Source organism: Rattus norvegicus, chromosome 18, assembly GCF_036323735.1.
Source record: "Rattus norvegicus strain BN/NHsdMcwi chromosome 18, GRCr8, whole genome shotgun sequence".
In the NCBI taxonomy this organism is placed as follows: Eukaryota; Metazoa; Chordata; class Mammalia; order Rodentia; family Muridae; genus Rattus; species Rattus norvegicus.
The window spans coordinates 76,033,483-76,061,078 of NC_086036.1; the positions used below are offsets into that span (position 1 = coordinate 76,033,483).

Genomic DNA, 27,596 nt, shown 5'->3' on the forward strand with positions numbered 1-27,596 from the left:
GGTGGTTACTTCCTGCGAGAAGGAAGCCTGTGCCTGTTGGCAACAGGCGGGTCTCTGGAAGGCAATCACTGCCCCAGGAATCAGAAACTAGAGATGAGGGGATCTGAGAAAACAGCACTTCCTGCACGGGGCTCATCCCAACAACGGAAGGACCTGCCTCCAACATCGACTCACAGTCAGTGCTTATCCTGAATCAGGTGCCTGCACAAGCAGAGTGGTAGGAGAACAAGCAACATTGTATTTATCTAGCCATCATATTTTACCTCACCGTGTTAAGTGAAGAGGGTATTTATAGCAGCCTACTAGGACTAATTAGAAACAATGCTGAGTTTTAGGAAATGCCCCTACGAGGTGTAATTAAGTTGCTTCTGGTTTCCTCCCTCAGTGTGCTGAACAGCAGCGCAGGGCCGAGAGCCCCTTTCAGCTTCCGTGGGAGGCAGGAGCCCACTCAGCACTTCTCCCCGAGTTACAAAGCGCTGATTCAACAGACATCCACCGAGGGTCAGGCTCACTGTGGATCTGAGGCAAACAAGACGGTGAGCTTCTTCTGCAGGATTGTATGCAGGAGGGCAGCAGCATCCAGGGCCCTGTTGGCCCACCCCTGGCTTAAAAGGGCACACAGGCAAAGCACTGTCTTGGGTGTTTACTGAACTCAGTTGGTTTTTCGTGCTGAAGTCGGGGTCTCAGTGACAGGGGAAGCAAGGTGGACACGCACATGGGATCAATGGGAAAATACTGCAGTGTGCATGTAAGTTCAAAGACAACCAAGCGCCCAAGGACAGCAGTCTTCAGTGGAACAGATATACACGTAAAAGCATTGTTGATCTTCCTCTGCCTTTACCAGAGCCTGGCAAATACAGATGAGGATGCTTGAAGCCAACCATCGGACTGAGCACCGGGTCCCCAATGGAGAAGTTAGGGGAATGACTGAGGTAGCCGAAGGGGTTTGCAACCCCATAGGAAGAACAATAATATCAACCAACCAGACACCCTATAGCTCCCAGGGACTAAACCACCAACCAAAGAGTACATAGGGAGGGACCCAGGGCTCCAGCCACATATGTAGCAGAGGATGGCCTTGCTGGGCATCAATGGGAAGAGAGGCCCTTGGTCCTGTGAAGGCTTGATGCCCCAGTGTAGGGGAATGCCAGGGCAGGGAGGTGGGAGGAAGTGGGTGGGTGAGAGAGCACCCTCATAGAAGCAGGGGTGGGAGGATGGGATAGGGAGATTCTGAAGGGGAAACTGGGAAGGGGGATAATATTTGAAATGTAGATAAAGAAAATATCTGATAAAAAACAAAACAAAACATAAAAGCACGCCAATCACCTAGTGACCAAGGAGACTTAAACAGCTATGAGGTAGTGTTTGAAACAGGTGGGTGAATTTGGAGAAGGGTCCTGTCTTAGTTAGGGTTTTACTTTGTGAAGAGACACCATGACCAAGGCAACTCTTATAAGGACAACATCTAATTGGAGCAGGCTTACAGGTTCAGAGGTTAAGTCCATTATCATCCAGGCAGGCATGGTGCAGGAGAAGCTGAGAATTCTACATCTTCATCTGAAGGCTACTAGGAGAAGACTGTCTTCCAGGCAGCTAGGATGAGTGTCTTAAAGCCCACGCCCACAGTGTCACACCTACTCCAACAAGGCCACACCTTCTAATAATGCCACTCCCTGGGCCGAGAATATACAAACCATCACAGGTCCTTTGACTGGTTTGGCCCCCACAACATTGGATGGACATATGGATGAAGAGTCCCAAGGTCACTGGCCTGACCTCTGAGGAACAGACTGTTGAGCCAGCAGGAGGCCCACTGAGATGGGTAACGCACCACACGATGGACTTCCTCAAAGCATATGTGGACAAGAATGGTCATCCCAGAATAAGTTACGACAACAAAGAGCTAGGGAACACTTAGCCCTGCATTCCCCCAAGGCTGTGCAGACAGGCGCAGGGATGATCAAAGAGGGCTCTGGCCATGATGCTGGGAGGCAAGCTGGCTGCCCGGCTGTGGTATGGGTCACCATTCTGGCAGAAAAGGGGGTTGTTGGGAGGAAGGTGGCAAACAGAAGCCTATTGGCTCGGTTGGGCCTCTGGTTAAATCCTCTGCTGTTCTGGGAACAGCTCTGTATTTTGCAATGGCCCAAAGGATAACAAATGCTTGCGGCAGACATCAGGATGTGAGGCTCTGCACCCACAGAGGGGGCAGCCTTACCTTTTAAGACATCCAAGTCCATTGTAAGAAAGAAAGTACTTTTTCAGAATGGTGTCTGGCAGGACAGGTTTCTCCTAGCAGACAGGGGACGGAAGACACAGGTTTGCCCGGGTCCTCGATGTGGACCACAGCAGAACTTTCCATGGAGAGCCTCACAGGGGAACAGTTTTGGTAAAATGATGTAAGCTGGCTGTGGCTAACTTGATGAATTTTGACAACTTCCCCCCTTTGTGCCACACTTCAATATTTCAAGCTTAGCTGGAGTCAAAAAAGAAAAAAAAGTCACCTCAGTCCAGCTTCTCAAAGTGTTCACCCAGCTGAGTAGTGCCTGAGGAATTCATGCTTGAGATGAACCGAGTTCCCTTCAAGAAAATACATCTTATCTGTCAAAGTAATTCAATCCTATTTAGGGAAGTGCTGGGAGGCCATGAAATTGTACACACGTGGAAAAGCCTTCGATTTCCCTCAGTCCCCGTGAGTCTTTAGCAGTTTCACTCACTGGCCAATGCAGAGGTCAGTGGGGCAGAATGACTGCTACCCACAGATGGTTAAGAGAAAACGGGCCACTAGGGCAGACCGCTGGTGTTTGCGAGCCAACCCTGCTACCAGGGTTGATGAGCCATTGTCATCCAGGACTGCTGTGTCTGCACACCAGCAATCCTGGGCACTTGCCAGAACCTTCTGGTGTCAGTCAGAGGAGGTTACCCACTTCATGGGACTGGGCCCCACCAGTACCACATAAATCCCCTCTTACGGTGCTACCATGGCCCTTCCAGGTACGTTCGTATTCTTGTGGGCAACAGGATAACTCGAGTCCCCTAATTCTCGTGAACCATTGAGTCTCATCTCTTTGCAGGACCTGCATTTGCCTCATGAAGGAATTGAGCCCTAGAGGAGAAATAAATGTTTAAAGGTCCCCAAAGTCAGAATAGGTATTTAGGGGTTGAAGAGATGGCTCAGTGGGTAGGAGCTTTTGATGCTCCTTCAGAAGACCCCGGATCGATCCTAACATCCACACCAGGCAGCTCATAACTGTCTGTAACTACAGCTCTAGGAGGTCCAATACTTCTGGCTTCCACATGTGTGCACACACATGCACACATACTCACAATTAATAACAATTATCCTCTTATGGTGGCAGAAGAGAGATGAAAGGCCCAGGATAGATATTGGAGGGAAGAGTCCTGGTCTTGCTATGTCTCTTCTGGGCATTAAGGTATACCTTTAAAATAATGTTTTTCAAACGAAGGCAAAAATCGAAAACACACATCTAGACTTTCTCTGCCACATTTGTATGAAGAGCTGAGGAAGACAAATGCCCTCATTTTATCTTTAGCCAGTGTCCTCCAAAGTGACCAGGTCACCCCATCCCCATGCTTCTAGAAGCTCCCACAGTGCCTCATACAGAAATAGGGAGCCATCTTGGCCATGGGCTCCCACATCAACTGAGCAGTGGGGCTGGCTGTAACAGGGATAGCAGCCGCACTGTATATGGCACAAGGCCACACACCAGGTGAGTGTCACAGTCCTGGCAATCCGAGTGAGGAAAAAGAGAAATGCAAACAGACCTGACTCAGACCCCTGACTGCAGCTCAACCCTGTGCTGACTCACTTTGTAATGTTTGCTGAAAGACAGATCGGCAAGTGGGCAGGTAAACTAATTGAGCACACTACTGGCTAGACAAGGCACATGGGACCTAGGACTTACTGACCTAACTGCATAGTGGTCCTGCAGTGGTCTGGCCTCAGCAAGGCAGTCTTTACCCCCTAAGTTCCGGGCTGTGACAGGACCTGGTGACACTCCCTAGTTCACCAGAGAGGCTCTGGGCAATGGTCTGTCACTGTCACCAAAGATAAAGGCTACTGACCAGGTTATGCCTCTCCTCTCAGCAAAGAGCAACTGAGGCTTTCTTTTCCCAGGTTCATAGCTACCTGGTTATGACAATTCCACCCGGCCCCTATGTACTAGTAGTGCTCTGCAGATGTCAAGCAGCTGCTTGACTCTAGTCACACCCAAAGCCATCTGTTCTACATCCTTTTGCCCTTGTTATGTGGAATGAGTAGCCTTAGAGCTTCTTGAGGACATAGAAACCATGCTGGTGGCAATGCTGGGATGATGGAAGGAGCCTTGATGTTGATATAACATATATCAACACACACACACACACACACACACACACACCAGCCATTTTGATTCCAATGTGGATGGGGGGCCCAGCACTGAGGGTCCCCCGTAGTTCTTCTGCAACCTCTTCTTTATCAAGAGCCCCCACCTCAGCTCTGCCCTGAGGTTCTGAGATGAGCCTCCTCAAGCTTCAGACTTCACACCCCATGAAAGCAGAGATGGTCCCAGAGGCAAGAACAACAAATGCATGGTGTGTCTGTGTCAGAGGCAAGGACAACAAATGCATAGTGTGTCTGTGCTGGAAGTGCAGTTTGCCATCTGTCAGGTCTCTCCTGAGGTATCAGTGAACGGAGAACCTCCAGCCATAGGCACTAGGGTGGAAATGGGGCAAAAGCCAGAACTCACGTGCTAGGGAGCTCTGTGTGTATGGATGGATTCTGGGGTGGCCCCGGGTTGGTCAGATGTAATTCCAGATGTGGCTGTGAGAGTGTCTAGATAAAACCACAGATATTCCTCTACTCTGACTAGCCATATCCCGTCATACGGAAGCATGAATGGTGCAGAAGGCCTCCCTCCTGGTTGATGGAGAGTCCTACAGGACCATGGGGCCAGGACCTCAGCTTCTCCTACTCTAAGCCTGTGCCTAGGCCCTCTAGGATTCTGGCAGAAGCTTCAGGTCTAAGATAGTGTACTGGCTGGTTTTGTGTGTCACCTTGACACAAGCTGGAGTTATCACAGAGAAAGAAGCTTCTGTTGAGGAAATGCCTCCATGGGACCCAGCTGTAAGTCATTTTCTTAATTAGTGATCAATGGAGAGGTCCCAGCCCATTGTGGGTGGAGCCATCCCTGGGCTGGTGGTCCTGGGTTCTATAAGAAAGCACGCTGAGCAAGCCAGGGGAAGCAAGCCAGTAAGTAACATCCCTCCATGGCCTCTGTATCAGCTCCTGCTTCCTGACCTGCTTGAGTTCCAGTCCTGACTTCCTTTGGTGATGAACAGCAATGTGGAAGTGTAAGCTGAATAAACCCTTTCCTCCCCAACTTGCTTCTTGGTCATGATGTTTTGTGCAGGAATAGAAACCCTGACTAAGACAGATAGCTTGGCTAGAGGCTGTGTACACTGAGTCCATACAGTGAATCCCCTGTCCTTTCACTTATGTCTTCAGGGAACCTGACTGATTGGCCCAGAGACCGCTGAACCCTCACTCTGCCAGAAGGTGGCAGAGCTCTGTGTTTGCCTGCAGAAACTTTTGTCACCAGATTTCCAGGCTGCTGCAGATCTCAGTAAATTCAAAGCTGAAATCCCAGGCATGAGATCCATGGCTCATTACAAGAGCTGTAAATTAGATCACGTGAGCCAAAGGAAACACTGACTGGCGCAGCCACACAGCCCAGTACGAAAGGAAATGATGGATTTTTGAAAAGCACCCTGTACCCCACGGGCCTTCAGCAGCGACAGGCTGTTCCCGGGCAGGCTGGCAAGCACAGCCTGTCCCGCTGTGTGCCAGGGCTCAGGCAAGTGCTTAGCTCTGTCTCCAGGCAACACAGCAGCCACCACCGCATAGAAGGAACCTCGCAGCTCTCTGTTGGCATAAAATTCTCTATGTACCATCTCTCCACACATCTGAACCACTCAAAACAGATACGGCAACATAACCCCCTAGCCCAAAGCTTGGCCTCTGGGCACTTCCTACTAACAACAGCACCTTCAAACCCAAGAGAAGAACACATTGCCACGGTCACCTCGACTCTGGACATAAGTTCTCAGAAGACATCTACTTCCAAATGACTCCATATTGGTCAAGGTCAGTCATGATCAGGGTCTGTGTTGGTTATAGATTTCTGTAGCACTGCTGCCCTGGTGGTCCCTAAGGATTCTGATATTATGTAGCTATTTCCTCTCAATTGAAACATTGTCTCCTAGAGTAGGGAGACAGGCTAATAAGACTCAGGAAATAGTTTACTTACAAGGCTCAGAAAGCTCCTGAAATGTACAGGATTCACTATATTCTTTTCTAATGCTATATAAGATTAGCAACTGTTTGGGAAAGAGACTGATTGTTTATTGTATTTAGTTGTTTTGCCTGCACCATATAAATTACCACATGCAAGGGGTGTCTTCAGAAGCCAGAAGAAGGTCTCTGATCCCGTAAGGTGGTTGTTACAGATGGTTGGGATCTGTCATGTGAGTTCTGGGAATTGGAGTGCAGGTCCTCTGGAAGAGCAGCTCGTGCTCTTAACTGCTGAACCATATCTCCAGATCCAAAGCTGCCTGTGATCTAGGTAGAGAACTCCAGAGATGCAGCTTTCATGAGTTCTTGCCCATGCTGGGTGAGCTTTTCAGTAATAGAGCTGCCTAAGTGGTCACTCAGGGTCCTGTAAGTACATACAATACACTCACTGGGTAGTCACTCACTGCCTTGGTGCCTATCTGAACAGGTGTTTGTTCACGTCTCCCCAGGAAGAGGCAGGCAATACTGAGCTACATATTAGCACTGGCCTGCAGCATGGGGAAGGTGGAGGGGCCATCTTCTCCACCCCAACCTAGCGAAGGCTGTAGAGTATTGGAGACTTTATGAAGATATCAGCTGTGATGGAGACTCCTGTTTCCTCTGCTGGTAGCCTACAGAAAAGGGCAAGAGCTTAGAGAGACACAGTGCTGAGCCCAGTCTCCATCTACAAAACCTACTCCAGGCCATGGCCTCCCAGTCCTTCCAACCTCCTTCAGCACCTGGTGCTGAGACACTGATGCTCTGTGCCCTGGGCCACGATTTAGTTCCAAAACATGGGAAATCTGCACATTGCCATGAGGCGTCCACCTGGGGATTTAGGAAACAGGTATGATGGTATTTTCCCCCAGAATGTACTTTCTAAGAGTCAAAGAATTCACATCAGCTGTTGTGGACATACATTTTCAGACTATTGGTTGGTAACTCTGTTTTTACGGCATGAAAACGCACTATAGGTCTGGAAATCAATGAGATTTTTCTTCTCTAAAAGACACAGCTACTGAGCGAATGCTCTCCCAGGGATTAGGTTAAGGACACAGCCTACGGGGACTGGGAGTCTGGGAACCAAGAGTGGCAGGCGCAGTGTCATAGCACAATTCCCTAGGGAAAGGTTGTAGAGTGTGGTTATGAACACAACACAAGAGGTATGAGGAAGAACGATCCCACGAGAACAGCATTTTACAACCGACATGTCTGAGAAGCTGAGAAGCTTGCAGGCTGGTAGACCATGTGACTCCAACAGAAAGGCCATGTGCAAACACACACATCTGCTCAGTCCTTGCAGCGAGCACCGGTCTCCTGGCATTAGCGCAGAGCCAGGTCATACAGCCTGAACGGGGTACCAGGTTAGCAGGTGCCTGTTGAACTCTGGGGCCAGCAGGCAGGTGTGGATCCCAACCTAGACAGGGCACATGGCGGAACCTGAAATACTCTGTCTGCAGGACAAGGCTTATGTGGAATGCACCAGGAGTTTGCTTGCTACCAAGAAATCGTCTAGGGAAATGTCACTGCGTGAGGCAAAAGGGATTTGCAGTGTGATGAAGTTACAGGCCCTGAGAAGGGTTGCTGGCCTAGTTACCCAAGGTGGGCTTGACAATGGTCTAGGGTTTCCGTACACAAGAGGCTGGGGTCAATAAGACAAGGTGTGTGAAAGTGAAAGTCACAGCGACTTTCGTCAGTGATGAAGGACTGAGAAGCTATGGCCTGAAGCTAAAAGACAAGGATAGATCCAGCAGCCTCAGGAAAGAGCTAACCCTGATGCACCTTGGCCAATCCCCAGAAACAGTCCACTTTCTACTCAGCCGAGCTGCACCACAGTGAGGCAGGCAGGCTGTGGTTTCTGCATCAGTGGCTTACGGAACAAGTGCCCCAGACCCTGAGGGAGCCCCCAGCCAGTGTCATCAATGGTGCCCAGTTAACCTTATTTACTCAACTCTCCCTGCTAACCATGTCTGGCACTTTCTGCTATTCTGAAGCAGGTGGAGAGTTCTAGAGATGGGTGGGTAAATGCTACGCACTGTCAATGTGCACGGCATTGCTGCTGCACCCCGCACCATGGCAAGTTTCATGTGTGTTTTACTGAACACAAAATGGTTGATGGGATCTAAGGCCTATTCCTGGAGGTGGTCACAAACACTGCCTAAAGCGTGCAGAGGACAGACCTTTCTCGAACATTGAAAAGACCAGAGGACCATTCTACGCAGCTTCTGGATCAAGGTGTCCTAAGGTGTGCCAGAGAGCATGATGTAGGAGCGGCCTTGGCTTCCCATTACCTAACCAAACACATCCGGAGAGAGCTCTGTGTATACAGAAGCCCCTTACAGGTATCCCTTACATGTGTCAAAACTACTCACAAAAACTAATGTTTCCGGGCCCAAGGGGGCTCATAGAGACTGAGCCACCAACCAAAGAGCATGCACGGGCTGGACCTAGGCCCCCTCCACATAGGTAGCCAATGTGTAGCTTGGTCTTCATGCAGGTCCCTTAACGATTGGAGCTTGGCCTGCCTCTTATCTGTCGCCTGTCTTTAGATCCCTTTCCCCTACCTGGGCTGCTTTGTTTGGCCTCAGTACTAGAGGATGCACTCAGTCCTGCTGGGGCTTGATATGGTGTGTGTGTGTGTGTGTGTGTGTGTGTGTGGTATGTGTGTTTGTGTGTGTGAGTGTGTGTGTGGTATGTGTGTGTTTGTGTGTGTGTGGTGTGTGTGAGTGCGTGTTTGTGTGTGTGTGGTGTGTGTGCATTTGTGTGTGTGTTTGTGTGTGTGTGGTGTGTGTGTTTGTGTGTGTGTGAGTGTGTGTGTGGTGTGTGTGTTTGTGTGTGTGGTGTGTGTGAGTGCGTGTTTGTGTGTGTGTGTTTGTGTGTGTGTGAGTGTGTGTGTTTGTGTGTGTGTGAGTGTGTGTGTGTTTGTGTGTGGTGTGTGTGTGTTTGTGTGTGGTGTGTGGTGTGTGTGTGTGTGTGTGTTGGTAATCATGGGGGTGCCTCCCTTTCTCCCTAGAGAAGGAGATGGGGTATGGGGGAGGGGTGTGTGAAGGTGGGACTGGGAAGACAGGAGGAAACAGGGACTACAAGCAGGATGTAAAGCGAATAAATAAATTATTAATGAAAAAAGCAAAAAGAACTAATGTATCAATAGCCACCAAAAGTGCTCACAAGAGAATGAGATTTAGACCCATGTTGTCCCCATATGCTGAACATCTTGGCCCAAGCCCCAAGTTTGGCTCTGAAACTTGTTCTAATCACATTAAAGCCATGGTTTTACTATGGGGGTGACTGGCAGCTCTTTGGTGGTGTTGGGCAGATCGAATTTTTAGACGAGTTAATGACATTTTATGGCTCCCTATATGCTAGGTAGGGGACAACAGGAATTTACCCAGCTGGATCAGGTTGGACCACTGGAAGGTCTCAGGTGTCCATTTTGTCACTGACAGGCTGGAGTACAGATGCCCAAGCATCCCGGGGTCCTCAGGCAGATTCTGTAGAACTGTCTTTTTACAGTGACAGAACAACTTTCCAAAGAGATGGCGTGAGCTCACACAGTTGCAGTGTGGACACACCTTGGAAGACATCTCTGTCTCTAGTCTAGGGTCACCACTGCTTAATTGTAACTGAATTCAGAAGACGGTGCTTGGACGTGTACACAGCTGGGGCAGCTGGGGGTGAGCAGATGTTTCTAGGGGGGGGGTGGGGCTTGGGCTTTTCCAGATCTGTCGTCTCTAGCTGAGGCACCCCTGACTTCTATTGCACAGTTTTCCCCAAATGCCTTTCTTCCTGAGTAGAACTACATAAAAACCCAACATGTTGAATGTCTCTTCACCCCTACCTCCACTGTATAAGCCAAATGCTTTACAACTGAGCCAAGCTTCCTGCCTCAAGTACCAGAAACTCGTGACTACTTAAAATGACTGGACTTGGCTCATGCTCTGGACGCCCAATCATGAAGCAAGCCAAACCAGTTTCCTTAAGTTTACGTTTAAGTTTAATTTGCAGCCAGGGCTGCCAAGCTCTTGGTAAATTCTCTTTCTCTGAATGGGTTGATCCCATTAAATGAGCACCGGGCATAGGTAGGGACAGGATAGGATTCTAAGGAGTTGTTCTGAGAGCTCTGCCCAAGGGAGGGGTACCCATGAGGAGGTTGGAAGGGTCTACTCAGAGGGACAGGAGGGCGCCCAGGGAAGAGACTGGAAGAACTTGGAGTAGCACTGAGTTAAATTCAAGTGTAGAATGTCTTCTGTAGGAATCCCAGTATCCCCAAACACAAGAGGCCAGTCAGCTACATAATATCTTTTCCCCAGCTGTTTACAGAACTTTCCATGATGGCCAATGTGAACAAATGATTTTTAGTTGTTTTTTTTTTTTTTTTAATCTTTTCTTGCCTGTCACCAGAACTGGCTAACCACAATAGCAAATCTCTCTCCATTTTGTGTGCTGGCATTCTAGGAGTGGTGGACGAGACAGAGAAAAGAGGGCAAGAAACACTCGTTCAACAAGATTGGAGTCCTCGTTTCTCCATAAAGGCCCTCTTCTAACCCTGGGATATACAAATTTGGCCTATACATTTCTGTAGAACAGTTGTTCTCAGCCTCTCTAACGCTGGGACCTTTTAATATCGTTCCTCATGTTCTGGTGACCCCCAACCATAGAATTATTTCGTTGCTACTTCATAACTGTAATTTTGCTACCGTTGTGAATAATCATGTAAATATTTGATATACAACCCCTGTGAAAGGTTCATTTGACCCGCAGGTTGAGAACTGCCACTCTAGACCGTTAAGATACCAGGTACGTTTTTTGAGCTCTGCCTTGACTAGATTTTGCAGGGACTGCTTACTGAGCTGTTGAAGATACAGAGAGGGCCCCAGAAGAAAAGCCGTGTGCACTTGCCCTGGAATTTAACACAGTGTGGAGCCCCACGCATCAACTCAGTGGACCCTCACTCCTGACCACTCAACTAGCATAGAAAAGGGACGAGGAGCCTGGAGCTCTAGCCACTGCAGGGGCATAGGGCACAACCCTAACTAGTAATGCGCATGCACCCTCGAAGAATGCTGCATTCCACCAAGGTCCCCATGTGGCCTTTTGGCCACACCTCCCTGATGCTGGCTCCCCCCCTGTCCCGCCCAAGCCTGCAGCTGACGCCCGTGCTCACCCTTTCCTCCTCTGCGCGGACGTCAGGCATGGTGCTCAGGCACAGGCCCACGGCCGTGACGGCCACGAAGGCCACGGAGACGTAGGCGAAGAGCTTGCCCGCCAGCCCGGAGTGCGGGTTCTCCACCACGTCGCGCAGGCGCCGTCGGCCTCGCTCCAGCCGCCCGCTCCCCAGGGCTCGGCCGGGGCTGGTCTGCGGCCCTCGGGCGGGCGGCGTGGCCCTCGCCTCGGCGGCCTCCTCCTCGCGACGGCGCAGACGGCGCAGGCAGCAGCGCTCCAGCCGCGCCTCGTCGATGCCCCAGTAGGCCAGCTCGTCCCGGAAGGCCAGGGCGCACGGGCCGCGCAGCAGCCTCAGCTTGCCGGCGCGCAGCAGCGCCACGATGGCGCGGAAAGCGCACGGGCTGCGGTCGAAGAAGAACTCGTCGCGGCTCACGTCGTAGTCGTCACACACGCGCAGCAGCTCGTCGTGGCCGCGGCAGGCTCGCAGGCGCTCGAGGCGAGCCAGGGGACAGCGGGCCAGCGCAGCCCAGGCCAGACGCACCCTGCAGCCCCCGACGTTGATTATGACGTGGCGCGCCCGGGCCCCGCGGCCGCCTCGGCCCCCTCGGACTGCGCTGCCAGGCTCGGCGCCGGGGACCTCCGGGTGCCCCGGGAGCCGGGCCATGGCCCCATATGCCGGCCGCGATCAGGAGACAGGGCCTGCAAAAGGAATCGCAGTGTTAGGACTGCAGGCGTCGGAGAAGCCACCCTAGCCAAAGATCTAGGTTCTGGGGACCAGGAACCTCCTGTTCCAGCTTCACCTCTAACTCTGTCACACTTGCAAGTCCCACCGTGTCCAGATTTGGGATCCCCCCCCCCAACTTTCCAGAGGACCCTGTAAAGCAGATATCCTATCTTCCTTTCTTCATTTTCTAGACGGCAGGAAAATATTGAACATCCTCAGACAAGGAAGGGTCGTGGGCAAAAACGGATTAAGTAACCCTAGACTCAAATAGGATTTGTACCACGTATCTGTCGGGATGCGGCTTTTTGCAAATTCATGTCTGGTCTGCCCTGGGTGGGTCAGTATTTAAAAAGAGTGCAGTTCCCCACCCTCCAACGACGTCAAGGAGGAAAATGAAGGTGAGGTGGGGCTTGCCGTAAATTAGAAACAGACTTATGAAATTCCGTATTGGCACGGCTCTAGACCGGATTAAAAGGGACCAATTAAAAAGAGACATTTAAAGCCAAGTGAGAAACACTGAGCACAACGTAGGAAGTAAAAAAAAAAAAAAAGTAAAGAAAGATATGATAATTGTATATGAGAAACCAGGGCAGTTTTTCTTAGAGGTCCCGCCTGTATCTTCACAGAGGAGGGGTCTGGGACTCAGGTGGTCCCGGAGGAAACTGTCTGCCTGTCACAGATATTAGCATCGCACCAAGCCTTTCTGTGCTTCATGCATCTCCATGACGGCAGATGATGGCTGAGGTCCGCTCTGCTCAGAACAGAGCTTCCAGGTAATTTTGCTGCACAGCTGGGGTTGAGAATCACCAATCAAGAGAGATGGAAACCCACAGTGCTCGAGTTTCCAGCCAGCCTTGGTTTCTAAGTCAGAGGAACTGTTTGGTACCCACAGAAATTATTCAGATGCTCTGTGAGCCTCCTAGGTTTCTATGCCAACTGTTTGGCATACACATTTTTTTTCTCCACTAGGCTCACTTGTCCTAGAGGATTCTATATAAAAAAGGGGGACAGGGGGTTATTACTAACATCAAAGACTTTGACTGCATGGAGACTTCTGCTGTTTTTCCAGAGGACTCCCCCCTTCCCTCCAGTTTACTGTTTCTTTGCTTCCTGGAGTGGAAAGGCTAGAGGTTCAGCAGAGGCCCTTAGAGCTATGGCGACAGTAGCAAGAGTATGGCTGACGGGCAAGTCCCAGTTGGTCCAGGTTAGAGCGGGGGCACCTTGGTTCTTTGTTGGGGGACATCCTTCTGCCTCCCAGTATTGTCACAGTGGCAGACAGACAGACAGACAGACAGACAGACAAATGATCATTGTCAGCATCAGCACACCTGCTAGGAAAGAATTTCCTTAGCCCTAACCCCAGCGCCCTATGTGAAAACACACTGCACAATAAATAGGGCGCTCTAAAATCCTTCCTCAAGGTCACGAAACACAGGTAGAAAGTTTCAGAGCTAACCTTTGTGGACTTTGGGACTAACCCAAAACTGTCAGTGACCATGAGCACCTTAAGAGAAAGCAACCGGGGCTGGAGAGATGGCTTAGAGGTTAAGAGCACTGACTGCTCTTCCAGAGGTCCTGAGTTCAATTCCCAGCAACCACATGGTGGCTCACAACTATCTGTAATGAGATCTGGTGCCCTCTCCTGGCTTGCAGGCATAAAAAATGCAGGCAGAACACTGAATACATAATAAATCAGAGAGAGGGAGAGAGGGAGAGAGGGAGAGAAAGAGAGAGAGAGAGAGAGAGAGAGAGAGAGAGAGAGAGAGAGAGAGAGAGAGAATATATCTGAATCTTAGTAACAATGAGCTTTTGCAGCAAGGAAGTCATCCCATGGCCACTCTGCTCCCGTCCCAGTTCAGGGAAGTCATCCCACACCCACCCCTGATTGCTCAGGAGACTCATATCTGTGTCCTGGGCCTAGTTCAGAAAACTCACTTTGTCCACCCTGCGCTCCCAACCCAGTGGTGTCCTTGAAAAACCCAGCCTGCAGGCACTGCTGACACCAGCACTTTCGCTGGGAGAACATACTGCACCAGGGCTGGCCGCTCCCTAAAGCTCCCACCAACTTCAAGAAGACTGACCCAAAGGCTGTGCTGTTATCGCCCATCCCAGGACCCTGCCTGGAGCCAATGCAGCCAGCTTAAGACTGGCAAAGCACTCACAGGAGGATGTAGCTGCTGTTGCCTGAGGCAATGGATGACAATTGGATGGAGAAGCACTTTGGATGGAGCACAGGAGGTGCTTGGGGAATGAGGAATTGGAAGATGCTTTGGGATTGAGGATACCGCACATGTGCCCGGGCTGCGTGTTAATTCGGTAAATATCAACGAGGCTTCCGAGGCTGAACCCAGCTGACCTGTAGGTACGGAGGCTGACCTGTAGGCAGGTGAGCAGAGGGGTTACACAGGCTTCTGGCTGAGTGCTGGAGAGGCCTCAGCTCACACAGCCCATCTGCAAAGACTGGGTTTGCTTTTCTTTCAGCGAATCTAAAGGAGCAGAGGCATCATGGCCATGTAAGGAAAGGCGTACAGGTTTTACAAAATGGATCCTTTAAACCATGAGCTGTGCAAGCGAACGTCAGTAAGTATGACCGATCCCTGGTTGGGGATCTGATTTCTACAACCGTTGCTTCCGTGGTTTAAAATGTCCAGTTTTCAATAACAAAAATTACGAAGAATATGGAAAATGAAAAGAAGAGACTCCGTGCAGGAAGAGGACAACTAAAGTGAACGGACCACAGGGAAGCCCGCCCCTCGGCTTCACCAGAAAAGACAAATAAACTAAATTAAATATGTCCAAAAAATGTATGCCTGTAATCCCAGCACTTGGGAAACAGGCAAAGAGGATAGTTACAAGTTTGAGACCAGCCTGGGCTACAGAGTAAGTTCCAGGTTCATTTGGGTTACAATGTGAGACCCAGTCTCAAACACAAAAACCCAACAAACAAAAAAGTTAAAGGAAGACTGACCTAAAGGAATTAGGACAACGTCTCAGTAAGGAGTATCGATAAGCAGACAGAAATTACAAAAAGGGAGTGAGAGGATACTGGGCTTGAAAGGTGTAATAATAAGACGAACGCTTGCAGAACTGAGCAGGCCTCAGCTTCACGGAATGAAAACAAGCCCTGGGGAAAGTCGCGGAGGGGAAGCCGGCAAGCAGCCTTCAGGAGCCCACCGCCTTGGGTAAGAGGCGCCGAAAAAGGAGAGGAAAGAGGGAGGGGTGAATCAAATAGAGGAAAAAATGACATTTAGAAAAACAAATGAAATCTGAGAGTCAGTTCTTACAGGATGTGGCCCCAAGAGGCTATCCATGATCCACGACAGCTACCCCGTGTGCATACAGGCAGTACTAAGTGACACGTGGGACATGTTAAAAAACGGACAAAACTGAGGAGGGGAATGGTTAAAGACAGAGGAGACACTGGGGGCAAGGGACTGGGGGGGTGGACTTGATGAAGGCACATTATATGTGTGTGTGAAATTGCCAAACAATAAAAATATCCCCACCTTTGGTGGAATCCCTCAGTCTGTGCATCAGGAAGATAAGTTCAGAGCTCCTTACGGGTGTAGCTCGCATTAACTGTCTAGGACGGGCTTCAAGGGTGCTTTGAAAGCCAAGGGAGAGGCCACTGCTAAACACTCAAGGGTTCCTCTTTAGGGCAAATTGCCAGTGCTCCACCAGATGCCTTGTGGCCAGCAGGTGGGGGGATGGCGCTCACCGCACAGAGAGATGCTGCTTCGTTGTGATCAAAGAAAGGGGAGTTGTGGAAATAGGTCAGTGTACAAGTTGTCTGTGATGGTCACAAATTAATGTGTTTTAAAGACCCAGGCTTGCAAGCTTTATGATGATTGAAATAGCAAGTGTAATTCTATGTGGTTTTGTTTTGATTGGAAAGCATTCTGACTGAGCAGGTCTGGGAGGACTGTTCGTGAACTTTGCCACATAAAATTGAGGACCTGAGTTCAGTCCCCAGCACTCCCATAAAAAGCCAGGAATAGAGGTGAGTGCTTTTAACCCCAGGTCTGAGAAGACTGAGACAGGTTGATCTTTGGGGCTCAATGCAGCCAACCTAGATAAACTGGAGAGCCCTAGGTCCCAGTAAGAGACCTCATCCCAAAATACAAGATGGATGGCTCTGAGGTTGACCTCTGGCTTCCACACATATGTACACATGTGCACATGCATAAAACACATACACTAACACTAACAGATGGTAAAGACAATGTCAGCCCAGATATGGAAACATAAGAACCTCACACATGGTGGGGACACTGAAGAGTCTGCAGTGACCCCCAAGATCAGTTAGAGTCAGGGCTGGAGAGGTGGCTCAGTGGTTAAGAGCACTGACTGCTCTCCCAGAGGTCCTGAGTTCAATTCCCAGCAACCACAGGGTGGCTTGAAACCATCTGCGATGGGTTTCTATGCCCTCTACTGGTGTGTCTGAGGACAGCAACAGTGTGCTCATATACATAAAATAAATAAATCTTTAAGAAAATAATGATCAGGTAGAGTCACTTTACCACACGACTCAGTGTTTCACTCCTACATAAGTACTCGAGAGGAATGAAAACATACAGGCTTGTGCAGTGTTGTTCAAAACAGCCAAAGGATCAATCCAACTGAAGTGCTACCAAGTGGTGAGTGAGGAACCAGAGCCTGGTACATTCTGGAGACAAAAGCCATGAAGTATTACTACCACCCAAACAAAACTTGAACACGGTATGCCAGACGTTTAAAGCTACATAGAAAACGTCACATAGAGGGAACCCTCTGAGGTGAAGTGTCCACGGCAAGCTCACTCACAGAGACAGAAGGTTAGTGGCCACCGAGTGGAGAAGAGGTACAGAGCATGAGCATTTAGTAGGCTTTCCCCCGGCATGATGAAGACGGCCCCAGACTACAGTGCTGACGGCTCCACAACGTTGTTAATGGGAATTTTAAGAACCCGCTGAACTGTATACTTTGAAATGATCAAAATGGTATAATGTGTGATTTTTATCCCAGGTGGGTCCAGGTGAAATCTGGTACTGTCCACGGGAATAGTGTGTAAGCCCTGACAGTCACTTCCTTTGGTGGTCAACACGACGGCCTTCCCTTGGTGCTAACAGTTTGTTTCCCTGAGCGCCGCCCAGGAAAACAAACTTTTTACTAAGACAACCCAGGAATTGAAAACGTACATGCCCTGGTGGGGATTCAGCGTGTGGTTCTGTGGGACCAGGTATGAGTCACCTGATGCACCACAGGAAATGTGACAAGCAGAGGGAAACCCACGGAGAGAAGGCTGACGACGTGTGCTTCACACGCTATGACGCTTCACCTTGATTATCAACCTGACGGGATGTGGAACCACGCCGGAGTCACAGCTCTAGGTGTATCTGCATGGGAGACTCCAGAGGGCTTTCACTGAAAGGGGGAGCATGGTTCCATGGGCTAGCATCTCGGATCGATTTAAAAGGAGCGCACTAAACAGAACCAAAATTCATCTCTGCTCCCTGACCGTGGACATCATGCACGGCGGTTTGAGTGAGAACGGCCCCCACGGGCTCATGGATGTGAATGCTGGGTCACCAGGGAGTGGCACTACTTGAAAGGATTAGGAGGCGTGCCCTTGTTGGAGGAAGTGTGTCACTGGGGGTGGGCTTTGAGGGTTCAACCAGCCCAGAGTCTTTCTCTTCTTGCTGCCTTCAGACCTGATGTAGAACTCCCAGCTATGTCTCCAGCAGCATATCTACCTGTGTGCTGCCATACTTCTGCTATGATGACAGTGAACTAAACTTCCGAAACTGCGAGCCAGCCCCCATTTGAATGCTCTCTGATGTAAGAGTCACTGTGGTCATGGTGTCTTTCATAGCAATAGACCAAGACGTCCTGTGACCAGGATCTTCACATTCCTACCAGAACAAGCTGTGCCCTTTAACTGTGAGCCGAACCAATTCCTTCTCTCTTAAACTACCTTTGTCATACGCTTTGTCACAGAAAAAGGAAGGAAGGAAGGAAGGAAAGAAGGAAGGGAGGAAGGAAGGAAGGAAGTGTCCATGATTTCCAGTAAGTTCTATGTGCCAACGAGGAATTGAGAAGCATCTTCTGAACATGAGAAGTCACTTTAGTGTGACTGTGTCACAGAGGGAAGGGGACCTTCCAACAGTCGTCTAGAGTGAGTGTGTTGCAGCCTCCAAGAGCTCAGTCCTTGGGACGCTCAAGGCCACTGCCAAGTTCCTGCCCCAGGACATACTCATTTTTATCTCCCTGTGCCACGAGACACCAGGACTCTCACGATAGCTTGTTCTACACTTCAAGGACAGTGTACCAGAGAGGTAGAGCATAGCTGGGGAGCTTCCCAGAGCAGGGCAGTGGCCAACAACGTTGAGGAATCTGGAAAGGCTGGGGCTGGGTGGTCTGATTGACTCAACAGCCATCTGCTGTGGAGACTCAGCAGGGTGCCGGGTTCTGTTTGGAGACAGAGCTTAGTAACAAGCAGGAAGATGAGAGGCGGAGGAGGAAGGACAACTGTCCTGATTGGCCCAGCAAGGGCAGCATCTGAAGCCAGCACTTGGTTTTGTATACAGCCCTGCCCACCTGCTGTGTCCTTGAGGACCGGATTTGTCCTAGGTTGTAGATAAGGCTCTCTGAAGGCACCACAATGCCCTGGCAAATGTGTGTCAGCATCTCATCCTGTCCATCACCTTAATTCCAGAACTAAAGAACAGCCACTCCAGCCCTGCCGAGCTTCCCTGTCAGATACTCCGGAACCTGAGTTTGCAAAGCCCTGTAGAGCGTGTGCAGTTTGTTTCCCCTACCTGTCCGAATCAGAGACAAGTCCACATGTCTACCGGGAAAGGGAGGGGACTCCTGCTCCCTTCTATGGGGACATCGCATCTCCAGAGAGGCCCTGCCTCTCTGCCTGCCTTCTGCCCGAGTGTCTTCCGCCCCCGTCTTCCTCTGCCGTGGCGGGATGGCCTGGTTCCTTCTGTCACCGAAGGCAAGTCCAAGTGTTCATATGGAAGGATGAGTAATGAGTGTAACTGGGTAAGCACTGAGGAACTTCTGCTGGGGTGAGCTTTCTTCCCCCAGAATCTTCTTCTTAAAACACGAACAGTAATTATATGTTATACGTGTTTTTAAGACAACTTCCTTTTGAGTTAAGATTGTAGCGTTGAAAGCTCTGAGAGCTCTGGAGATCTTGCCCCACCCTTTGCATGGAACAGAGCAGGCGGCTACAGGTTCTGCAATCATAGAGGAAACCTGACGTGACAGCTCTGTGGGAGAAACAGAAAGACAACTCCATCTAAGGTATCCAGTCAAGGCAAAGAGGCCTCCCTTCTGGGGGATGAAAATCACTCCGTGCCCTCCACCGGAGCAAAACCAAACACTTAGTAACGGGAAGGTCTTCCATCAGAGCAAAACCAAACAGGTAGGAACAGGGAGGCCTTTCGGGAAGACAGAACCACGGGCCAAACTCCACCAGGGACATGGTCGGAGTATAAAAGGCAGGTCGCTATCTCCTCACAGCACGAAGGGAAGAGTTAAAGAGTGACCTTCGCAGCCACAACAGTGACAAAAGGAAAATCGACCCACGAAGAAGGCTATGTGATTTCTCTGGTTCAAGTTTTAAAAAACAAAACAAAACAACAACAACAAAAACAAACAAACAAACAAACAAAACGAGGTTGTAAGTCAAGCACCCATGTAACCCAAGCACACCATGTGAAGCTGGACTTTGTAGCTGTGAAACTCAAAGCTATTAGGCGAACTCCAGCAGAAGGTTACTGGGAGTGGTGACGTCCCTGAGGTATAAGGGGAAATGGAGCACCATTAGTTAGAGATCTCTCCATGACTCTGCCCCAGGATGCTTGGCTGGATCAGGAGTCATGGTGGGCACCACTGTGTTTAGAAGCAAGGAACGAAAAAGAGGTGTCCGTAGGCTGGAAGCCAGCTTGGCACATTTAGCCCTGTTCTGCCTACAAGGTATCCAGGGAGGGGTCCCAAGTCAGAAACAATATGAGTCCTATAGGGAAAAGGTGGGGTCCAGCACTGTTGGGAGCAGAATGATCCCATCCCGAGATGGCGAGTCCTGGGCGCTCTCTCGTCTCTGGCAGGATGCCATAGGCTTCTGCTCGCTTCGCTGTCACCATGTTAAGAGTCTAGCTCTGGCTTTCTTTACTGTCACCCCAGCCTTGAGGACGGCAGATATGATAACCATCCAGGGATATCAGTAATTCTGTGAGGAATGCAGCTGTCACTTGTATGGCAAAAAAAGAAAAAACAAAAAAACAAAAAACAAGAGGGACCAGGGACAGTGAAGGTCACCAAGCCCTGAAAGGAGTGGCCCTGACCCTCTCAAGGGTTGCATCCTATCTGTTGTAGATAGGATGCAAACTTCTCCCGGGAGTGTTTGATCCCTAGTGTGGGCCTGTTCTGGGCAGCTTCTCCTTTGGTTTACTGGGTTCTGCGTCTGCAGTGAATACACTCTGACGGTCCTGGGCTCTCTGGATGGATTCGACAACATGGACATAAAGCGAAGATCAAGTTGGATACAGAATGTTCCGGAGGGAGCTGCGTACTGCAGCTCCAGTATCTCTCAGCGCTGCTGGCGATTAATGGCACATTATCAGAAACATCACTGCTGACATTATCATCTCCCTGGGGCACAGCACTTATGAAAACAGAGAGCGCTTGCTTGAAAGGAGGCCACTGGGAGGGAATATAGTTCCTTGGTGGTAATTAAACATTGCTTATGGGTACCGTGGTGACTTTGAGTCCCCACAAGGCCAGCTTCAACCCAAGGTATCTCAGAACACTTGAAAAATCCAGTTAAAGGTAAGAAGAGACCTATCTCCTCACCTGTTGGCCTCACCTGTAAAAGTGACATTACAGAGTGAATAAAGGACAGCCCAGATGTTCCTCCACTCACAGGGGCTATTTAGGAGTTAAGAGCACTGACTGTTCTTCTAGAGGTCCAGAGTTCAGTTCCCAGCAACCACATGGTGGCTCAAAGCCATCTGTGACAGGGATTCAATGCCCTCTTCTGGTGTCTAAAGACAGCTGTAGTGCATAAATATAATAAATAAATCTTAAAATAAAAGAAAGTCTATTTAGTGGGAGACAACGTGACAGCTCAGCCCCGCCCACCTGAGTGCACTCAGAGATTAGCACCAGCAGTAGTGGGGTGAATTCATCTAACACCACGAAGGCAACAGTTTCATTAGAAAATGTTGGTTACATCAGCTAATTTACTGGGTACCGTGCAGAAGATGAGCAATGGTTGGTTGCAAGAGTCATTCTGAGCAGTTAACTAACATTCAATGCCGTCTCCGTAGAGAGCTTGTCCGAAGTCAAGCATCACCACTGGGGTTATAATCCTGCCTTGTCCTACCAGGCGTGGTTAGACTGTCAACTGGTTGGCTTAAGAAGCACTCCCGTGTGTGTCCCTAAGACTTTGCTTGAGATAGTTAGGTCACAAAGGTGCTAAACTGATCAATGGGTTAATTCCTGATGGGTTTATGAAAGGTTGACATCATCTGAAGGCAGCAACATGTAGAAGGTTGGGCTGAGCTGGAGGAGGTATCACTGGGGGACTGTCCTTGGGGCTGTATCTTGACCTGGTCCCCTCCTGTACTTTTCTGTTTCCTGGCCACCATGTGAGCTATTCTGTTCACATGCACTCACCCACCCATCAACCCACCCACTCCCACACACAGTATCAAACACACACATGAACACACATGCATACACACAGTCTCTCCTTGTCACACACACACAGTATCACACACACACACACGCACACACACGCACACACACACACAGAGTATCACACATATGCCTACCACACGATTAAAAGCCTCGGGCTACTACTCAGGCTTCTAGTCCAGTGTCTAGCACAGACTGCTGGAGTGGTGTGTAATTTGTTCCCAAGGCCACTTGCTTTATGATTTTGAGAGCAGGGTTGGAGTAGAACTGGCTCCATCTGTGCCTCAGGGGATTGACAGTGCCCTGATCAGAGTATGCTTGGATTCCTCTAATCACTCTCTCTCCTGACTTCAAACAAATCTGAGTGGGACTGAGGAGATGGCTGTCAGTGAGGTTCCTGCCACTCAAGTGTGACCCAATGTTACAACCTCGGACTAAACAATGTTACAGCCTCAGAATAAACAATGTTACAACCTCAGAATAAACAAAAGAGCCAGGAGACACCAGACCCTGGAACTTCATGAAGCTGGTCTAACTGGTCTAGTAAAACTGATGAGCTTCTGATTCAGTGAGAGACTCTGTCTCGAGAAAGAGAGGGAGAGGGAGAGGAGGAAGGGGGAGGGGGAGGGAGAGGAGGGAGAGGGAGAGAGAGAGGGGGAGGGAGACAGACCAATTGATTGACTGGTCCTGGCATGGGTTTTAGAAACCTCAAAGCCAGCTCCCAATAACACACTTCTTCCAACAAGGCCACACTTTTCAATCCTTCTCAAACAGTTCCACTAACCGGAGAACAAGCTTTTAAACATGTGAGCCTATGGGGTCATTCACACACACACACACACACACACACACACACACACACACACACACACACACACACTGTCACCACCATCAAAACTCCAAGGGAAAAAGAAATGCATAGACAGAGGTTTTTACGCTTAACACCACTGGACAGAATGCTAATCACAAAGTACGTTAGAAGGTTCTCTCATTTAAAGCCCAGAGGAGAAGTATAAAGGCAACGCTAATCTCTAGCTCCCATCCAGACAGAAAAAGTCAAAACTGGGGAGTTAATGATGAAGAGAAATGAGAAGCTGGGCCTGGAAGAGACAAGGCCAGAGATCCAGCAGGGACCCGCACACTGTGAAGAAACACGACGACTCTCTACTCCTAGAGGGAAAAGGAGAAAGACAGAGACACCTCAAAACAAAAACACACGGCCCAAAAACTGATTGCAGAAGCAGGAACCCAGTGGGTGTGGTGAGACACATTAACCAAGGCAGGAGGACCACGCAAGGAGTTCAAGACCACTGTGCGGCACGGTCCCCACTCACTTCAGAAAAGAACAGAGAAACAGGAACCCTGAATGCATCCACAACCAAGGAAAAATGGAAGAAGTAATTAAATATCTATTTTCCTTCTAAAACCATGAAATGATTTTATTGAGAGTTCTACTAAATATCGAAGGATTAGAACAAATCAACCTGGTACGAACACAGATTGCCTTCAGGCGGGAAGAGATGATAGTGGGTTTGCAGAGATGGGGGAGGGGCACTGTCTAGCTGGTGAATCACCCTCTATTTCCGTGTGTCTGTGGGTGCATGCATATTTGAGTGCATAGATGAACACATGAGGCTGATATAAGGTGTCGGTCAGGGGCATTGAGGCTGCCACAAGGCTGAGCTCTGTGGAGTTTAAACAGGGCATGCCTGGGGACTTACCCTCCGACACACAGCACAGACTGGCACTCCACTCAAAACACCCAACAAAGACAGTGATTTGTACAATCTCTGAACATAGACCCAGGAGCTCAGGAAGGACCCTGAGAGAAATGTACCCTGGCACATGGGGTCCAGGAAGAGGTACTAGCATCTTTGATAGGCTGGAGTGACACTTGTGTTGTGAGGACTATCAAAGGAAGGAGGATGGGGAGGATATGAGACAAGTAAGCTATGTCAGAGCAAGGAAGAACCAGAGGCAAGTAAGGGTTCCCTTTGTACTAAAGAGACCTGTTCCTTGTTTGCTAAAGATAGCCCAGTGGCTTCCAGAGCCCGTTCATGTGGAACCCACGGCTAGCCCTACTTCCCAGGAGACGTGTGAAGACTTCCATAGGCATTTGTGTTGACCGCTGTAGAAGTGCTTCTCAAACCAAGTGATAGTCAAGGAAGCTGGTCCACCTTTGTCACTCCCAGATTGGATACAGACAACATCCGACACAAAGAGTCACGGTGCCAAGGGCTAGGACACACTCGGTCTCATCAAGTGAACGACTTTGAAAATAGCCGTACCAGGAATGACTGAGCCTGGGGCAGGCTCCGATGTCAGAGGTCCTATCACACCAAGCTGTAACACTCCAAAGCGGGGAGTCTTTGGCCTAAGCTTAAGCTTCAACCATTTAAGGATTCAAAAACTTTTTCCTGCCAAGATGTTATTAGGGTATACCCAGATAAACAAAGCTATGTGTGTTCATGTGTGCATACATGCACTTGTGTGTGAGTGTATGTGGAGGCCAGGGGTCAACAGTCACTTTTCAGGTACTGTCTGCTTTGTTTCTTGGAACAGGGTCTGGAGAGATCAAGCAGGCTGTGCTATTGGCCAGTGAGCCCCAGAGGTCTGCTTGTCCCTGCCTTCACAGCTCTGGGGTTGTAAGAATGTGCCATTATGGTTGGCTTTTTATATGGGTTCTGGGTGATTGAAGTCAGTCTTCATACTGTGTGTGTTGAGCGCCTGAGTGACTGGACCATCTTCCCAGTCTCGTATAAAGTTTCTGATGGGTGCTTCCCCATCTGTGTGGCTCTGGTATTATCACAAATCTGACTCAAGGAGAATGGGTAACATCTGTAGATTCTCAGGGAGACATTCAGGCTCTAACACCAGGCTGGTCAGTTTTACAGGCAGAGAGAAGCTCTGAGAGGCTAGATTCTCACGTGTGTGCAGACCGTGTGTGACCTTGACAAGATTCACTTTCCCTTAATCAACTTTTGAATGACTGCAGCTGATAAATGTTTAAAATTAAAAGGTGTCTGACCGTGACAACCAGGAGGCATTGCTTAACCCTTGCTGAGTCCTTGCCTGGCTATCTTCCTGTTCTACCAAGGAAAACATTATATGAACTGAGGTAACCATTACTTGTGGGTTGAGAAAGGAGCTAAATCATGGTATTTTTATTTATTTGTTTCTCTATTGCTATTGTTTGAGACAGGGTCTCACTATGTTGGAGACTCACAAGTCCAGGCCTATCCTGAACTTGAAACTATCTTCTTGCTTCAGTCCCTCGAGTGCTGGTGTTAGAGGCATGTGTCACTGTACCTGGCTTTAAAGTAAATATTTTAAGTAAAATATGACAGGAGAGATGCCTGTTATAAAATGATGAGGCAGAATGTTAATAGGATTCCTGCAATTTCTTTCTGATTGTTAAACTCATATGCGAGTTCAGTCATTTTATTTTGAAATGGGTTTGTTTTCCGTGTCAAAGGGACACAATTACCAAGCGTTAATTATCAGATATACACAAGATTGTGTAATGAGCCAGGCTGAAAACTTGCTAATTAGATCCATTTTTTAGCCGTGATGTTGACATAGGAATTGACAAGTGCTTTTCACTTATGATTTACGGGACACAATCTCCAAATCTATAGATGTGCAGGAACCTGGTGACTAATGGCTCTCATGCACCAGGCAAGGTGCACGCAAGGTTACGGTCATTGCCCTAGAGACATTTAGAACTGTACGTCTTGTGTTCAGATCCTCACAGACTCACATGCAGCCATCAGTATAACACAGATATTCTGCTGCCCCTCATCCCAGTCCTATGGCTGACACCTTCTGAAATCCACTCTCTGTAGCAGGACCCAACAGGTCGCAGCTTGACTGACACGCAGCAGCCAGCTTACCCACATGCGTCTACCCCCAACCCTCAGCTGTATTCCTATCATATCCACCCTCTACCCCCGATGTCGCTAGCCCACTCTCTACGCCACAGTGAAACCATTCTGGGATGCTGAGAAAACAGACTCAGGAGTCTGATTATGTGGGGGTTTGCTCATAATCGCGCACAGCTCCCTGGAGACGATGTGGCCCACTGTGCGCACGGCACCTTTCGCTCCCTGGAGACGATGTGGTCCGCTGTGCGCACGGCACCTTTCGGACATCTAAGAGGCAGGATGAATTACAGTTTGTTCAACCATTCAGAAGCTGCGAACGGCATTCGGCCTATTTTCAGGATTTCGCAATTATGAACAAGGCGGCTATAAACATCCCCGCGTGTCTCCCACCCCCAGCCCAGCTCTGGGAAGAATAGAAGTTTTAAATTTGACCAAAGTCCAATTTATCTTGTTTTTTTTCTCCCTCTAGATTGGCTGACTGTTGCAAGTTTATTTCAGAAAAAGATTGCCAAAGTGTCTTCTAGAGTAGCTGGGCCATTTTGCATCCCAAAAGCACCGTGGGCAAGCTGGGTCCTTGGCACTGCCAGTGCTGAATATCACCGCCGATTTGTGTTGTAACTGAAGAGCGTACTCAAGGGCTCATTTTGCTGCTCTGTCTGTCTCACTGCCTCTCATCTGGGCACTGCGACCACCACTGAGCCCATCCGTGGAGAATCCCACTTAATTTCTTGTGTTTCTCAGCTCTAAAAGGCTCAGTTAGTTTTTATTCACACGGTCTGTTCCTTTGAAGAGACTTAACTCATTCACATAGCCCCCACGCCCACACCTCTGCTTGTTCACAGGGACCACGTCCATAATTGTGGCTTATGTCTCTGTCCAGTAATTCTAGTGCCTGGTCGTCTTGACTGTATATCTCCTGACTGTCCTTCCTTACTCACTTTGAGAGCTTTCCAATTCTTCGTACAGTGGCAGAGTTTTCTGCTGGAATCTGGACACTGCGACCCATGTTCTCAGACTCTGCACTATGGCTAAGTCCTGTTGATTCCAGGCTGCAAGACACTGGACAGCAGCTGGTGACTGGCAGGTAGGTGGAGCCCAGGTTTCCCATGTGGCCTCTACCTACACCCAACGATGGTACTTTATGGTTCAGGGTGGGAGCTTCCCATAGACACCCATGCCTGACAGGGTAGGGATCTGGATGCTTCTCATGAGAAACCCCATTTCCAAGCCCCTGAAATGCATGGGGGGGAAGTGTGCATCTTCCTGTTCTTTAATGGGGTAGACACCAGGCTTCCTGCCCATACCAGCTCCAGCCTGACACAATGTCGGGGTACCCCATCAGACAGGAAGAGGACTCTGGCCTTTCGTTCTCACAACCCACTGACTTCCTCAGCTGCGACTGTCACTGAGACCAACATCTGAGGGAAAGTTTACTTCTCTTAGACTATTGTGGCCAAACAAATTTGGGTTTTGTTCTGTAACTCACAACTTTCTGATTTCTCACTTCCCAAACACAGTACTAACAGCGTGGGTGTTGAAAGAAAAACAACAATTAGAATCTCAATGAAAATTCCCAGCGATGGTAACACAGTCAACAAACGGCAGTGAAGGGACTCAGGTTAGACGTCACGACGTCTTCAACGACTGACTTGAGGAACGCTGAGATACACAGCAGAGGAAATTATAAACCCTGCTTCCTTCAAGTCTGGCGGCTGTGCTAAATGAGGCATTGAAGCGGGCCACCCAGAGCCCCTTACCAAAGCACCTCTGTATCAGCCTGAAGATGTGGCAACTTAAGGAGAGAGAGTAT

At 49.3% G+C, this 27,596-nt stretch overlaps 1 protein-coding gene and 1 long non-coding RNA gene across 7 annotated transcripts in view; one reads left to right on the forward strand and one right to left on the reverse strand.

Moving 5' to 3' along the window:
• The window catches only part of Kcng2 (potassium voltage-gated channel modifier subfamily G member 2), a 68,153-nt gene that overhangs the window by 16,258 nt on the left and 24,299 nt on the right, over nt 1–27,596 (reverse strand). For 5 of the 6 annotated variants that reach the window (XM_039096771.2, XM_006254947.4, XM_017600944.3 and 2 more), the window contains exon 2: nt 11,493–12,190. In XM_039096771.2, coding sequence (XP_038952699.1) covers nt 11,493–12,155 — 663 coding nt within the window. In that variant the 5' untranslated portion in view covers nt 12,156–12,190. Of the gene's footprint in view, nt 1–11,492; nt 12,191–14,377; nt 15,632–27,596 lie in introns of those variants that run through there. The other variant, XM_008772136.4, reaches the window with a different exon arrangement.
• LOC120098179 (uncharacterized) lies at nt 12,189–15,245 on the forward strand. The gene is made up of 2 exons (XR_005496241.1): nt 12,189–12,988; nt 14,328–15,245. It is a non-coding gene; the product is annotated as an uncharacterized LOC120098179 (long non-coding RNA).